At 40.1% G+C, this 15218-nt stretch overlaps 1 protein-coding gene across 1 annotated transcript in view; it reads left to right on the top strand.

Annotated features, from left to right (window-relative positions):
- Positions 1-221: 221 nt before the first annotated feature.
- USP12 (ubiquitin specific peptidase 12) overlaps positions 222-15218 on the top strand; it is a 32677-nt gene continuing 17680 nt past the window's right edge. The window contains exons 1-2 of the mRNA XM_018908523.3: positions 222-421; positions 11146-11226. Of these exons, the coding sequence (XP_018764068.1) occupies positions 374-421; positions 11146-11226 (129 nt within the window). The 5' untranslated portion in view covers positions 222-373. The remainder of the gene's footprint in view (positions 422-11145; positions 11227-15218) is intronic.

The raw sequence follows: 15218 nt of genomic DNA, 5'->3' as shown, positions 1-15218 counted from the left end.
ACCTTTCGGTTCCCTCCGTGCCTGCCGCGGCGCCGGGCGCGCCCGGCCGAGCTCGGCCGGCCCTGGCGGGGCGGAGCGGGGCGGAGGGGCGGGCGGGAGCCGGGCGCTGACCCGGCGGGAGGCGGGGCCGCGCCGGGCGGGATCGCTGGGAGCCGGCGGGCGCGGGGAGGCGGCGGGAGCGGGGCTGCGCGGCGGCGGTGGGAGCTGCGCCCGGCCGCGGGGGCCCCGCGCCGGCGGGGGGCTGCCCCCGCCGCCTGCCTTTCTTCACTTCCTCCCTCTCTCCCTTCCTTCCCTTCCCTTCCCCTCCTGCTCCCGCCCGGCCCGGCTCCGCTCGGCTCCGCGCTGTGATTGGGCGGAAGATGGCGCTGGGCGGATGGAAATCCTAATGACAGTCTCCAAAATCGCCTCCATCTGTACCATGGTGAGCGCGGGGCCGGGGCTGTGCCGGCTGCCCGGGCAGGGGGCGCGGGCGGCGGCAGCGCTGCGGGGCCGGGCTGCGGAGGAGGCCGGGCGGGGGCGCGGGGCGGGAGCTCTGCCGTGGGAGGCGGCCGGGAGCGGAGCGGGGTTAATCGGCTTTGGGAGACTCAACCTGGATGCTGGCGCCGAGCGGGTTGAGCCGGGCGGGCGGCGAAGCCGGGTCCCGGCTGCGGACGGGGCTGGAGCGCGGGGGGACAGAGCTCAGCTTTCCCCGAAGTGTGCCGAGAGCGGGGGCAGCGCTCCGGGGCATCGCCGCCGGTCCGGGGCTGCCTATTGCAGGCGTGAGGTGGTTACGGTCTGGTTTCTGGAACCCGACTCACTCCGTAGCGTCCCTGCTCTCCCTCCGAGTGCTGCGCCCCTGAGCTGGGGCTGGAATCGCCCATCCACGGGCGGGTGCTCCCCGGGTTACCCGGACTCGTGCGGGCATCCCATCCCGGCCGTGTGGTCCGCCTGGTGGGCATCGACCCAGGTCCCGATAGGAGGCTTCTCCCTGTGATTGCTTTCTCATTACCCTCTCTCGTAGTGAATTAGAGCCATAAGCAGAAGCACAGATGTGATAAAGCTCTCTTGGGTTGTTTTAAAGAGGGATGGGGAGCTCAGTAGATTTGCTGATGGAGGAGTGATGAATTTAAGGAAGGAAATATCCCTTAGTCAGTAGAAGTTACTGCTTGTTATGGGAGAAATGTGCCGATGGTCCATAGCAGAAGTTCTTATATTTGTGCTCTCTTCTGCCTATTCCATTGCCATGCAAAAGTTCTTGTTGTCAAATGTGTTTCCACGGGGGAAGGGTAGAGATGAATAAGGGGAAGAACACGCTCTGTCATCTACTCTGTTAATTTGCTGCCATTATTATGTCTCATCAAACAGTGGGAAATGCTTACGTTTCATATTATTGGAAACTGATTTATGGTTTTCATAAATCGGGCTGCAAAGAGCCTTGATTTTCTCAAGCAGATATTTTAGAGGTGGCCTGTGAGAATTTTGAGTGAATATCTGTAAGCCCATAGGATGGGATTGCTCAGGTGGTGTTTAGTCACTGGAATAATGGGTTTTTTTTACATGAGAGATGACATAATTTCCACTGGAATTGGAAGAGTCTGACTTCTTGAATTTATCAGCTGTATATTTATCTGGTGTCATACTGACATCTTGATGTGGCCGGATGGGTAGGACATGTACCATGTGCTTCAGGAGTTTCCATTCTCTGAAGGCAGGTTTTAGGTTGTTGAGGAATCAGTATGATTGTTCCCTGAGCTGGGGTGATCTTTTATTGCAATTCTAGCTGACATCTTTTCACCCAGAGCTGGCCGCTGGCCTTTGTGTCAGCATAAATTCAGTGCTGGCCTCTTGATTTGGGTCAAGTGTGAGATCTCACTGCTTGCTCCTAGACTGCATACAAACCATAGGTCTGGACAAGCAGATAGTTTAAGATTATTCTGTGTGTATGTTTATTAGAAATGATGTTGTGTCACTGAGATTTAGGTCAATCATGAAACAAAATTTTCAACCAAAATTCTTCTTATTACTGACTGAAGTGTCTGTATCCATAAAGCTGAAATTCTGATGGCAATTAAATACTATCTATCCAATCACTGTCATGTGCACTGGGCTGGATAAACTCCAGGCATAAGATTGTTGCTGGGCCTTTCAGATCCAAAAGCTTTAATAGTACTGTGATAGGGGACACCTAGCATAGGATACCAGCTGTAAAAGCTTTACAGCAGTTAATATAAGGTTGTGCTTAAAAATATATCTGTAAAGATAGTGTGAAGGAGCACGTGGTATTTACTGTGGTGTTGTTCAGAACCATGTGGTTGAGGTGAGGCAAATTCTAACAAGAGTCAAATACTTATATTTAAGCATATGTTTTACAAAATTGAAGAGGATTATAATTGCTGAGTAATACTATTTTTTTCCTCGCAATGCTTCTGTGTCAACACACTTTGATAAAGTGCCAGACAACTACCTAAGAATTCTTACAAGTTTTTCTTGCCTTTTCCTGTGCCTCTTACAAGAACTCTCAGACTGTTCTGTGTCTTCTTGTGAAGACAAAAGTTCTTGTTAGTACAAAACAGTGACAGGCAATTTTTGTCAGGAGACAGTTTGTGCCTATACAAACCTAGCATGCATATACACTGACAGTCTGTAACAGAGCAGTCTAGAACTGTATTGAAGAAACTCTTCCATTGCAGTTCTGCGTTTCATGACTTTTTTTTTTTTAAATCCAAATTCAAGTTTTGCTTCTCCTGACCCATTTATATTTTATGTGTCTTACCCCTGTTGTTCAAGCCCCGAATATTATAAAGCAGGCAGGTTGTGTGAAGAGTGATAACCAGGATGTTTAGTTTATCTGTGGTACCTTTTGGGGATGATCTTCCAAGAGGACATCCTGTCTGTGTTGGTTGGTATCTTTGTATATGCTGCATTAGTTCATTGATCAAGCACCTGAGTGTTCATCCCAATGTTAACAGAGCTCTTTCTGCAGTAATACATCCTAGTGTTGTATTGCCTTTCAGCTTCCTTAAAATACTTAGTTGTATATCACCATTCACATGCTTCCTTGTGCTGTAGTAAGTCTTAATTACAAGGCTGGAGATTCTGGGAAAGCTCTGAAAATACCTTTGCCCTCGAGTGCTTTAGCCACTGTTTTTGTTGCAAAATGGATGAGGTTAAAATTGTGTGGTCTACTTTTTAAAATTATTTTTAAAGTCTTTGCAGTAAAAGTAGAACTTGGTCTATACCCTCATCCATGAGTAAAACTGCAGTCAAAGCTTTACTTGACTGAACTATATGGGATTTTTAAGCATGGCTGTGGAGGAAGAAAGTAACCTAGGCTAACTGCAAAGAAGATGTGCCCCATGCTATACTGACAGATTGTGTTTAGGACTTCTGACTTCTGCTTCTGTTGTCTAGAATCCAGGAAACGCTTGCTAGCAGTTAAAAGGCATCAAATCTTTGAGTAGCTGAAGCAGAAAGAAGAGAGAAATTACATTTGTAGCTTACAAGCTATGAAAAGCCTCTAAGATTTCAGTCTCAGACATACTCAAAGAAGTTGAAATGGCAGTAGTACTTGTTTTCAGTGTTTCTTCTAGAAAGTGGTTGATGATGTTGGCACAACCTGAAAAAGCGTGATAAAATTTTAGAATTATGCTAATCTAGAAGCTGTAGCATTAGACATCAAAATCTTCATGTTTTGGGTGTTTGTCTCTATATTCCCTTCTCTGTCTGCCATCTCAGCATCTTGCATGCAGGGTCTGTCACTGAATATCTTCAGTGATTGTTTCAGCCCCCCACCACTGACATCAAATACACAGTTGGTGGTTAGATGTTGATTGTGTGATGTAACAGTGAGAACCTCTGCTTATCTTACAATGCAAAGTTTTGTTCTGTTTTTGAGAGGATTAAGACATGTGGAGTCACTCTGAATGGCAGGCTATTGTCCTTTTCCTGCCTGCCTCCCCTCGAGGGGCACTGTCACAAGCACCTTTTGTCCATTTCAGTCACATTTCACAAGGGTGAAGATGAACTAGAGTTCAAACAAGCGTATGTGGGAAAAGGCATCTTAGAGGAAGCAGACCCAGTTGAAGGAAGGTTGAAGTGCACCTACCTTGAGTGTCATAGCAGAGAGGCTTTATAAAAACTCCCAAATGCAGGAAAATTTTCTGGCTAACTGTGAGAGAGGTGTGCATTTATGGGCTTTCTTACTGCTTCAGGAATTGTTTGTTTACAGTAGGGTTTCCAACTTGATTGTGAAATCTGCACTTAATGTAAATTGATGTTTGCCAGAGTCTGCAGCCAGCCAGTAATGGCTATGATGTACTCAGTCCTGTCCTTCTAATTGCACTGTCTCCTCTGAAGCACAAATTATAAGACTTAAACATTAGTTGATGATCAAGTTAACAGATTCCACGGGAAAGTATACGGAGGGCCCATGCTGGAAGAAATCAGAATTGAATTACAGCAAGGAAAGAAAAGTTATGGGAAAACAGCTTCAAAATGAGGAGGTGACGGGAAAAAACCCAGCAGAGAAGGAAAGGACTAAAAGAACACAGAGGAAACCACATCCAGCTGTTTGACTTGCTCGTGTGGCACAGTTGGCGAGAAGGAACATGTGCTGTGTGTCAGCCAGCATTTCACTCTGCACCATGACCTGGATGTGCCGTGTTCCGGGGACCGGAGTGTTCAGACACGTCGGCTGTGGTGGCTCTGTTGCAAGCCCAGGAGGTTTTGAAGAAGTATTTGTTAGGCAGTTGGGGTAGGAGCTTGGACCACAGTGGGGAAGTCCACTCGTCTGTTGGAGCTCTTATCAGGAGACACTTGGATGATAAACATGACACTGAGATTCAAGCATTTGTCATCATCATTTTTCTAGCTGTAACATGCTACAATAAAAGATAAATATTTATATTTGGTCTTTAGAATACTAGGTTTGTGGCACTGTTTAGTATACTAATTGCTTTAGACAAATTTGTTTTCAATTTTCATCAAAATAGGAATTTGACTCTTTACATAAAACAATTGTCAAATATGAGACACAAAGAAATAATTCTCAAAGTTACCTAGTTGTAAAGGAGGGAATACCAGCACAGGGAATGATTTAGTTGACATATTACTTATTTGGATGATTTGATTTATGTTGAAACATTTAAAAATGTTCCATTTTCTTTTTACCTGCACACGTGTGTATATTCATCTTGCATGTTCTAAGCACAAGGAGAAATTAAATACTAATTTGGACTCTAGTCTTGGCAGCAGAATTTTTAGCTGTGTCAGTGGGAACAACTGATCCTGTTACTAGACAATGCTTGAATATTTAGATCGGTCAGGTATGTAGTCTTTGTATTTACTTTTTCCATTCCTGAAGCAACTAATTTGCATTAAAACTTCTAGGAATCATTCTGTAAAAATGTGGCAAGAGGGGCTTTTCTATTCAAATTTCCTGAGGGGAAGAGGCTATAAAAGCCCTGTGCAAGGGCTACCTTTTGTTTTAGTGGCATAGGACGATTGCCAAAGTAAAATGGTTTATTTCAGTAAGATCTATCTGATCTTTCAGTGGAGGAAAAAAAGAAGCTAGATATTTTCTGTAGTGTAAAACCGGAAGGTTGTATTAACATAAGTAGACCGGAGTAGGAAAACATTTTTTACCATCTTTTATAAACTCAAATTGTTTTTATGATTCCATGAAAATGAGAAGTTACAAAAGCAATGTGTTTGTTTTATGAAACTGGAGTTATGTAAGTAATAAAAGCATGTGAAACACATCACAGGATGGAGTTTATCAAAAACAACTATTGAGCAAATGTGTTTTCCCCACTCACCCTGCATTTTGGGTTGTTGGGTGAGTCTAATTGTTCTGAAATATTTACTTGTCTTTGACTTCAGTACTCCAAAGGATGCACCATCATACACTTCTCAGGTACAAGGAAGTGCTACACATGTATATGTAGTTGCTTGAATGAAAATACATTGTGAATGTTCAGTGGGGCTCAAAAAGATGGGTTTGGTAGACATACCAAATGTGAAGAGAAATCAATTTTGTGCTTTGGTATGATTTTCCTTACCCAGGCAAAGGTGTTTTTACTTCATACTCAGAAAATCTTTTGTGTTAGCTGCACATGGTAAGAGTATATAGGACTCTATCTTAGACTGATTAATAAAATAACACTATTTGGAAGTATTTAAAAAGCATTAACTGAAACTATCCAAATATTGAATGTATTAACAATGCATGTTCTTTTGCAAAGAAATGAATGAACAACAAGGATTATTGAATCCCACTCATGTTTCACTGCTACTTCCTGGCTAGAAACAGTATCAAAAGAATTGTATTTCAGTTTTGGTCGCCACTGAAGCAACAAATATAAGCTGATTTAAGATAGCTGTTCTCTTTGCTCTTAGTCCTGATTCATGTGAGTACACAGGAATGGATGCATTCACATATTCTGATGAAATGTAACTGGAATAGTAGAATACTGCATTTCTTCTTTAGCAGAGAATTCCTGTCACAGTGCATTAATTAGTGCATTGGGCTGTGAAATTCTGTATATCTTCACTAGTTGCATAGACAAGGAAGAATCTCTTTAATCAGAAAAAAAAAAGTGAAAGCACTAGTGAATGCTTCTGTACTGAGATTTATTTTTGAAAATTATAAGTAATTCCATTAATTTTACATTTGTTCAGGAACATTGCTATTCCTGATTACTGAGTTTCCCTTTTACTTGTAATGCCCTTCTATCACTGGCAAGAGTGATAGTTCTGTGTTGTGTGGTGGTATGGTTCATTTACCTACAGCTAAGGTCATGTTTAAAAAATTTATCTTACATATACCTGTGCAGCATGGTTTGGTCATTTGAGTCACCTTTAATCAGTGTTGCTTGCTTCTTCAGTGGGGTGGAGAGCATTGTAGGGAAGGATGTAGCATAGTGCATGTGTGAAGGGAGAGATGGATCTCCAGGATGCTGGTGACAAATGTAAGTTTTCAAAAAAGAAAATTGTTTTGAAGGTGAAATTCTTATTTTATTCAGGAAATTTACAGCTTAGTTAAATTAGAGGGCAAAGGTGTTAAGCAACTGAAAAGATGACCCACCAAGCTATCAAGTGATCTTTATTCTAGAGAGGGATAGATCAAACCCCTCTATCCAAGGCCAATAAGATGTTAAGCTTCCAAGCATGGTTATGAATCAAGGCTTTGTAAGGGAAATTCTGCCTTCTAGGCTGGATGCTAATGACCAGGTAGGACACTTTAAAACTGCAATTGTTTGCCTGCTTGCTGGCATGTTTTTAGACAGTATTTTTAATGTGGGGTGGCATCCCAATTGACCATGCTTTGGTTTGCATTTTGGGAGCGGTCTTAGGGTGCACAAATTAGATGACTTTTGGAGGAAACTACATCAGACAACACAGATCAGCTGCAGTTGGTGTTCAGTCACAAAACCAGCCTGTAACTAATCTGGCAAGAATGTTCTGAAGCCCAAGGTGTGTATGCCAGATGCTAAGCACCAACTGATTTGTTTTACAGATTGGCTCCGGTTATCTTATCCCTGTGTCAGCTGTTGGTGTGTCTCAGAAGGACTAGTTCAACATGAAACACCACACCAGGCTTTGAGAAAAGGCAGTAATAAACAGCATTTAATGATATTGTTTCAGCAAGTGAAAAACTAAACAAAAAAACCCCCACATCTGTATTTGTCTGTGCTTTTTGTTTTTCTGCCCTTTTCCATTGAAATGTATGGCATCAATGGGCTTTTTAGTTTGTTTTAGAAATTTGGGATGATGAATATTAGTAAAACCTGAAAATCAGGAAAATACAAGTGTACACATTTCAAAGATAATACACCTTCCTATTCCACTGTATTTCCTGGGCTTTGATGCCACTAAACTGAAGTAAAACACTCATCTAATTGGGGTTAAATGTGTTGATTTGTACAAAACTCAAGGTCTTAAAAAAAAAAGTTGAGAAACTTAATTAAGGGACTTCTGTGGCAAACACAGATTCTTATCCCTTCGTTAAGAAATTAGCATTTAAGGCAAATTTTATAAATCAAATAGTATAGATTTTTTCTTTAACTTGGAGGAGATAAAGCAATTTGTGTTCAATTGATTTGAACATGATTACATAAAGGTTACATTACTTATGATTTTGAAGGATGAAATAGTTCAGTTTTACACCTAACTTTCATTAGGTTTGTGAAGGTTTTTGTGTAACTATTGTTAATTTTCAGTAACAAATAAAAAGCAAATCTTGATTTCATATTTTGTAAACACACCTTAGTTGCAGAACTTTCCAATTTTAAAGCTATTTTTTTCATCTACCAAAAGAAATGAGTGTTTTCTCTGCCTGTACTATTGTGTCAATGCTGGAAGGGGGTTAATGTAAGGCAGTGCTTGATTGTGCAGCTGTAGAGCTTTTAGACTCATTCCATGCAAAAAGTGGTAAACCCCAGAACTACTGCAATATTATCATCATCTTGGACTTCTGCTATGCCTCTGTTTCTTCTCATTTCTAGATAATGACCATGTGTGCTTCCCCTCAGAAGGAAAAGGGAAATTGGAGGTGGATGTGCTGAACCAAACTTAATGATGTTCCTTTCTGTCCCCTGTGTAATATCAAAGCCAAGTTGCAGTGTGGAGACTGAACACCTGTTGTATTTGTTATTATGTGAGCCCTCCAAAAAAGAGAGGTTTTTTTGGGGGATTTACCCTGGGGATCTCAGTTAAGTGACAGAGGAATAAATTCTCTACTCCACAGCATACAGCACAGCCTGAAATTTCCCAAGTCTCGTTCCCAAGTCCAGTAACTCCATCTTGGCCAGTGAAAAGAGAGGCACTCCCACTTCTGCCTTAAACCTCCTGTGTCCTCATGTCCAAGATGTTACACAGTACCATAATAGTTGGTGGTGCTGCAGTGCTTCCCCCTTCATCTGTTTTTGCATAATGGAAGTGTCAGCTGGGACTGATAATGTCTACTGTAATCATGACTGGGAAACACTTTGAAGCAAGGGATAATTAGGTTTTAAAATAGCTTTTATGGGTCAGTTGTGAACACACATTTTAGTGTACTCTTGTTTCTGCTCTTTGCAACCAATACATTGTGCAGTATCAATGATTACTTTTGAGGGAGAGATAGCATCCTTTATGACAGACAAAAAGAGACCTGTAAAGGGAAGTCTGAGTAGCTCAAGGGGTTTTAAATTGGTGTAAAGCATCCGTGCTGGTTGGTACTAATGTTCATAAACAACTGCATTTAGACATAGCTGATGCCATGCTTTGAAGTCATGTGAAAGTCTGAGCTTTGAATGAAGCTTCTTTGAATAATCAGAAAACCACGATGATCTGGTGGTACCTCAGCATGTCTTTCTTATTGCCAAGTCGGATCTTTATTGTGCTAGAAAACTAAATATAGTGTTCAGGTCTGTACTAACAGAAACATCAATGTTTATATCATAATATTTACCTTTCAGAAATGGAGTAAAGTAGCTACTCCACCCTAGCTTTGAAAAGAGAAAGAATTTCCTTAAACCTGCACTTAAATTTATTTTTAAAAAGGTAGAGATTTTAAGAATAGCGTAAAAGGCCCCCACAGTTCCTTCTTTTTCCTAGTTTATTTGTAATACCTAGCTGGAGCTTGTGGGTACATTTAAATAAGGCTGCAAAACGAAAAAATCCGAGTCTCAGAGTGCTTTAATCTTAAATGAAGGTTTATACCCCTTTTCCTCACCACTATAATCTCCATGTGAAAACACCTTCTAAAGTAATAAGCCCTGCAGCTAAATCCTTAGGAAAGGAGAGGCTTTATCAAACTGGGTAATTGGAGGGGATGTGACTGATGACAGCAGCTAGGGCTATGCTGTGAATGGAGCAGAGCTGTGGTGTGTCAAGCGTGGAGTTTTCCTGGCTTTTGCTTTGTTCTGGTTAAAGTTGTTACCTCCTCATGGGCCTTTGAGCACGTCCTTCCAGTTTTAGAACTGCTAAGGTAGTTTGTGTAGAGTTCTGTAGTACCATGCCACATCATCATTTCATTTTAATGATATACATTTTAACACAGTTCTAGTATCCATTCTGTTTCACTTCTCCCTCTCTGTAATTAATCTGTGCAATCCTGTGTGCTCAAAGGACTGAGCACACTGTTTCTAGTGCAGTCCATGATTTTGATGTCATTTAGTTGTTGTAATATCCATGTAATGGCTATTTGCTATATCTTTGGTGTAAAAAATGAACTAGTTGGGATGGAGTTGCACCTGGTTTAAAGGTTCTTTGCTGTGTAATATGCTCCATTTTAGCTGCACTTAGACCTGCTGGAATATTCATGCTCATGTATTAGGCTCATTGAGGATAGATAGATAGATAGAAATATATAGATATCAGTTTTGTTGAGTGCAAAAAGTTGTATACATTTCCATTTCTCTAAAAGCAAACAGTGTAAGAGCTCATCCAAACCTAGGGCCTTTTTTGTTGTCTGTATTTTCCAGGTTTTTCTGTCTCTAAATAAAAAAGAAAACAATGTTTTTCTTTGAAACACAGTGTTTACTGCAGCAGTTCAGTCAACAGCCGCAGAGTAACCAAGGTCATATTCTTTGACTTCTTTTTGAGGATCAGACCCAACAGATTTTTTGGGCAAAGGCTGCAGCATTTGTAATTTGTAAACTATCACCAGCTGTTCTGCATTTTCTTTTAGTTTTGCAAAGTTCAAGGCATTTAGCAAAGCACTTTGAACAACTTATATTTTCAGTGTAGGTGAAGCAGACCAGTCTCTTTGCTTCCTGTGAACGATCTGCATCTCTTAACTTTTTAAGGAATGTGCTTTACAGGGTGAAAATTAGGTTTCCTAGAAGGAGCTCACCAGTTGGCCATGTATGACCTGCTTTGCATCCTGTATTAGTGCAAGTGTTACTAAAGTAATTTGACTCTGGAAATAATAAGTAAAGAACATTGAAACAGTGTAATTGCATGAAAATACATAAAAAACTGTATAATTTTGAGATGCTTTAGAACAGCACATATTTGGAAACATTTCTAAGGTAATTTTTAGTTGTAATCAGGTGTTTTTGCAGGGTTTGTTTTATGAATGGTTAGTTAGTTTTGATTGTTTATCCTTGCTGAAAAACTCTTTTTCTCAGCTACTTGCACTGTTGCCACACTAAAATTTTGCTGCTTTTGATTTTTTCCTAGGGCGCCAATGCCTCAGCTTTGGAGAAAGAGATTGGTCCGGAACAATTTCCAGTCAATGAGCACTACTTTGGTTTGGTTAATGTGAGTCTCAGACCATAACTTACTGCTTTGGAAGGACAGGAATGGGTTGGTTAAACAAGACTGGGATGAGTGAATACTTAAAATTCTGAAAGATGTAATCACTGTATATTCATACTATTGAAATGTGTTTCAGTATTTCGTGTATTTGTTGAAATATGCTACTGGATTGTTGAAATGGGCTCTCAATTGAATATTTTTATTTTGTTTTATTAGTTGTAGAGTAGTTTAAGTACTTTCATGTTATTAAAATGTGTAAGTCATAAAGAAGGCTATTTAAAATATGTAGCTTGTTGTTCATGATATGCCAATAAAGTAAAATAGATACAATAAAAGGGAAAAAAAAATCTTGTGAAAGACTATGATGCTATGAAGTATTTATATCTGCTATTTATATTAAGATAAAAAATACAGCCCAAAGAGGAAAGCAGAAAAAAATATATTGGACTGTTTGAATCAATAATTAGTTTAAAGGAATGATTTAAACTTTAATTTGTGACATTACTGATGAAAGGTGTATCTTGTTAGAAATTGAATTTTACTGATGTGAAATATTAAATTAACTGGGCTTGAGAAATGATATAGTTAAAGCAGGTTGATTTAACAAGGGCTATTGTCTTGCTTTTCTTAATGAAACAGATTACGTGTCTCTACCTCCAGGTGCTTAGCACTGACCTGGGTTGAGAGTCTGCAGTCTGAGCATGCACTGGGGAGTCAGGAAACACTGACAAGCTGACTTCCATGCATCTCAAAACACCATCAGTTAAATTCAAGGGATTTCTTTCCTTTCTCATGAAAGCTGAAATCCCCTCTGAATGCCACTTCTCTTGGAAGAGGAAATGCAGCAGTTTCACTGTTAATTCCTGTCAGTTCTGCAGCTGAGCTGAGCCTTTCCATTTTTCCAGTGACAGGATTTCTCAAATCTGTTATTCTGTTGACAGATAAACTGTTTGCCTAATTTCTTGTCCAAGTCCAGAGAGGATTTAAGACTTAACAGTGAAATTGTATTGTACACCTAATCTTTAAGTTTTACATAGTTTGTACCCTTAGGAGAAGGTTCAGTAAAGGACAATCTTCCTAATATGTCATGAAGATCAACAAATTCTGGCTTTTTGTACTCAGGGGGGAGTAGATATTTGAGTGGGTATCTGTCATTGCACTCATTTAAGAGGCAGGCAGCTACAATATATCAGAGTGCTTTTAATTTTCTGTCTTCTACAGAAATTTTGCTTATTTTAGCTTCAAGCAATAAAATTTTATGGGCTCAAATTCTTTGAATTGTAACAAGTAATAAAATTGGATCTCATTATGTTTATGGCACGCTGGTGCTGGTTTTCAGGTACAGAGGGTGGCAAAGGAAATTTGGAGATATTGATGCCTGAATGGTTTTCAGGTCTGTTCTGCAGGTTGTGTTTACTAGCACACCACATGCACACCATAAACGTGCAATAAACTTACACATGTAAATCTGCCAGGAAAAGTGAAAGTAATAACTATGGCCAATGACTAGAAAGAATGACAGAGATAATGAAAAGAAATACTAGATAATTAGATAATAAATTAGTACTATTAGACTGAGAAGTGATAGAAATCACAGTTTTTGCCTTCATTGATTTCTCTAATTTATTTGTAGCAATTACAGGAAGTGAATCTCCTGGAGGCTTATTAACATTTGCTGCTAAGTTTTTCTAATTTGTTGATTGGTTTTGTTTGTCCTAACTTTCTCCAGGGTAATGGGAAAAAGGGAAATTATGTGGAAGTCAGTAGGTTTCTTCTAACTGTATGATAGGTGGCCATTTGAGCTGTCTGGAATACAGAAAAGTATTTTGGATAAAGATGACAATCCTGAAATAGAGATCTGTCAGTTTTCCAGAGGTGGCATAAAAGAGGAGGAGGCAAAAGCCCTGTCTTACCTCTTTTCCAGCTTTGTGGTGGAATCTAGGGATTGTTCAGAGGATGTGCTGAAAGAGCAACTTGAGAGGTAAAAGAAGACCTAAGAAAGGACAATTATGGGAAACATATGGAAGACCAGATGGTTGATGGGAATGGGAAATTCAGCTTATACTTGAAGGGACAATACCATTCACTAAATCAGAGGAAATATCTAAAATATGTGGTAAGATTAAAGCATTAGGAGTGTAATGTCCTGTGCATCTGGACAACCAGGAGCATCAAGTCTGCTCATCACTCTTCTTTCCCTCTTCAGTGCAGTAATGCCAACTGTTCAAATCTATGTGCTTCACAAATTGCATCAATCATTTTATCCAGTGAGGATGAAATAAGGTTTTTAATCTCAGAGAGCTGCTCTGGAAACTCTTCAGCAGTTTACCAGATTTCTAGGGCAGAAGGTTTGGTTATTCAGTCTCTTGTAGTGGATCCACATGTTTTGGAGAAATCCTTTTCACTGGAGTGGACCATTGCAAGAATGAAAAGTTGTTAGAGCTGCCAGTGCATCAGAGCTGGGAGGAACCCCAGAGCTGCTCAAAGACAGTGTTCCAAACAGATCTAAGTTGTTTTAAATCTCTTTGTAGAATGGGGTTCAGCAGGCACATTTCTTCCCAGTTGTATATGCATCAGAAGAGGAAGCTATAGGACTGTAAGTGTTCATGGGTGTGCACTGTTTTTGTTGCACAGTGGTTTTGTTTTGCCTACTGTCTCATTTTTCCATGTAGGTTTGGGTGTTGTAACTTTGGTTAAAGAATTTAAATGAGAAAAAGAAAAGAGGTGTGTGTGTAAAAAACATAGTGAATGCTGTATTTTTGTGAAAGGAAACAATCTGATTTCTCAGAATTTAGAGCAGAAGAACAGTCTGAACAGATAAAAAAGATAAAATGTGGATTTTTTTACATCTGTTAGTCATGCACAGCGTAAGATGGTCCCAACAAGTTCTTTCTTACATTTTCTACTGCTGTTCTGAGGCAGGCTGGACAAGCATGAAGTCCCACAGTGCAGGGCTTGCACTCCCAGGTGCTGTGGCTCTGAGGCAGTGCTGGCTGGGGTGGGGAGGAGGAGGAGGAAGGTGTCTCTTGGCAGCCCAGCCTGGTGCTGAAGGTCCAGGATTAGTGTGAGTGGGTGGTGGGAGCATGGGGAGACTGGAGCAAGGTGCTGGGTGTTTCTCTAAAGGTGGGAACTGAAGTAATGCTGGTGGTAAGACCAGCATTTGTCCATTAGCAAATTAAGTTGTGTTGTCTAGAAACTTCCCACTTGTTGCTTAGTACAGGTACAGCCTTTTAAATTTTTGTCATGATTGGAAGGATTTATTGTAAAAATATTTTGAGTTTTGCAGTGTTAAAGACTGATGCTTTAGGAATAAAACAAATGTGAACTAGTTAAATTTTCTTCAGGATTTTGCTTTCATTCTCCTGTTGCCGGCTGTGTTTCTGAATCTGGTTGGAGAAAGCCTTTCATGGACTTAATCTGGTTGCTTTATTTTATACTCACAGGCGTGTAGGTTAACATACATTCATATTAAATTAATCTGAATTTTGTTCAGTGTTCTGAGGTCTTCATATTTTACTCGTCTCTCACCACATGGTTGCCATTCTAATTAATTTATCACCAGACTGCTCCTCTTTAAAATTGAAATCTTATGAAAATTCTAATTTGCTTGCTTTTCATCTTTTGAAGCTTGCTGTAGAAATTTTAGCAGTTTTCCAGTTTGATTAAATTTTAAGAACTTTCTTAGCACTTTAATGTAGTTCTCTTTTTATGGCTGTTTCTAATTATAAACTCCTAAACAGCTTATAATATTAAATGTTTTGACAGAAGCTACTGTGTGATTTCATCAGCTTCCTTTAAGGTAAAAAGCCCCAGTTTTCCTCTTAAGTTCATTGACTTATTTGCAGATTTGGACCACAAAGAAGCTAATATAAGCATTTTTCTAGCTTAAATAAAAAAGAATAATGGATGTTAAATTCCTCGCTTTTTAATCTGGATACCTTAATGACATCTTAATACTTTTTAAATTATGCTTCTTCCTTATTCTTTGAGTGTGT

The sequence above is a fragment of the Serinus canaria genome, chromosome 1 (genome assembly GCF_022539315.1).
Source record: "Serinus canaria isolate serCan28SL12 chromosome 1, serCan2020, whole genome shotgun sequence".
NCBI lineage: Eukaryota > Metazoa > Chordata > Aves > Passeriformes > Fringillidae > Serinus > Serinus canaria.
Note: the sequence above shows the minus strand (reverse complement) of the source record. Positions and strands in the feature narration are given on the sequence as shown.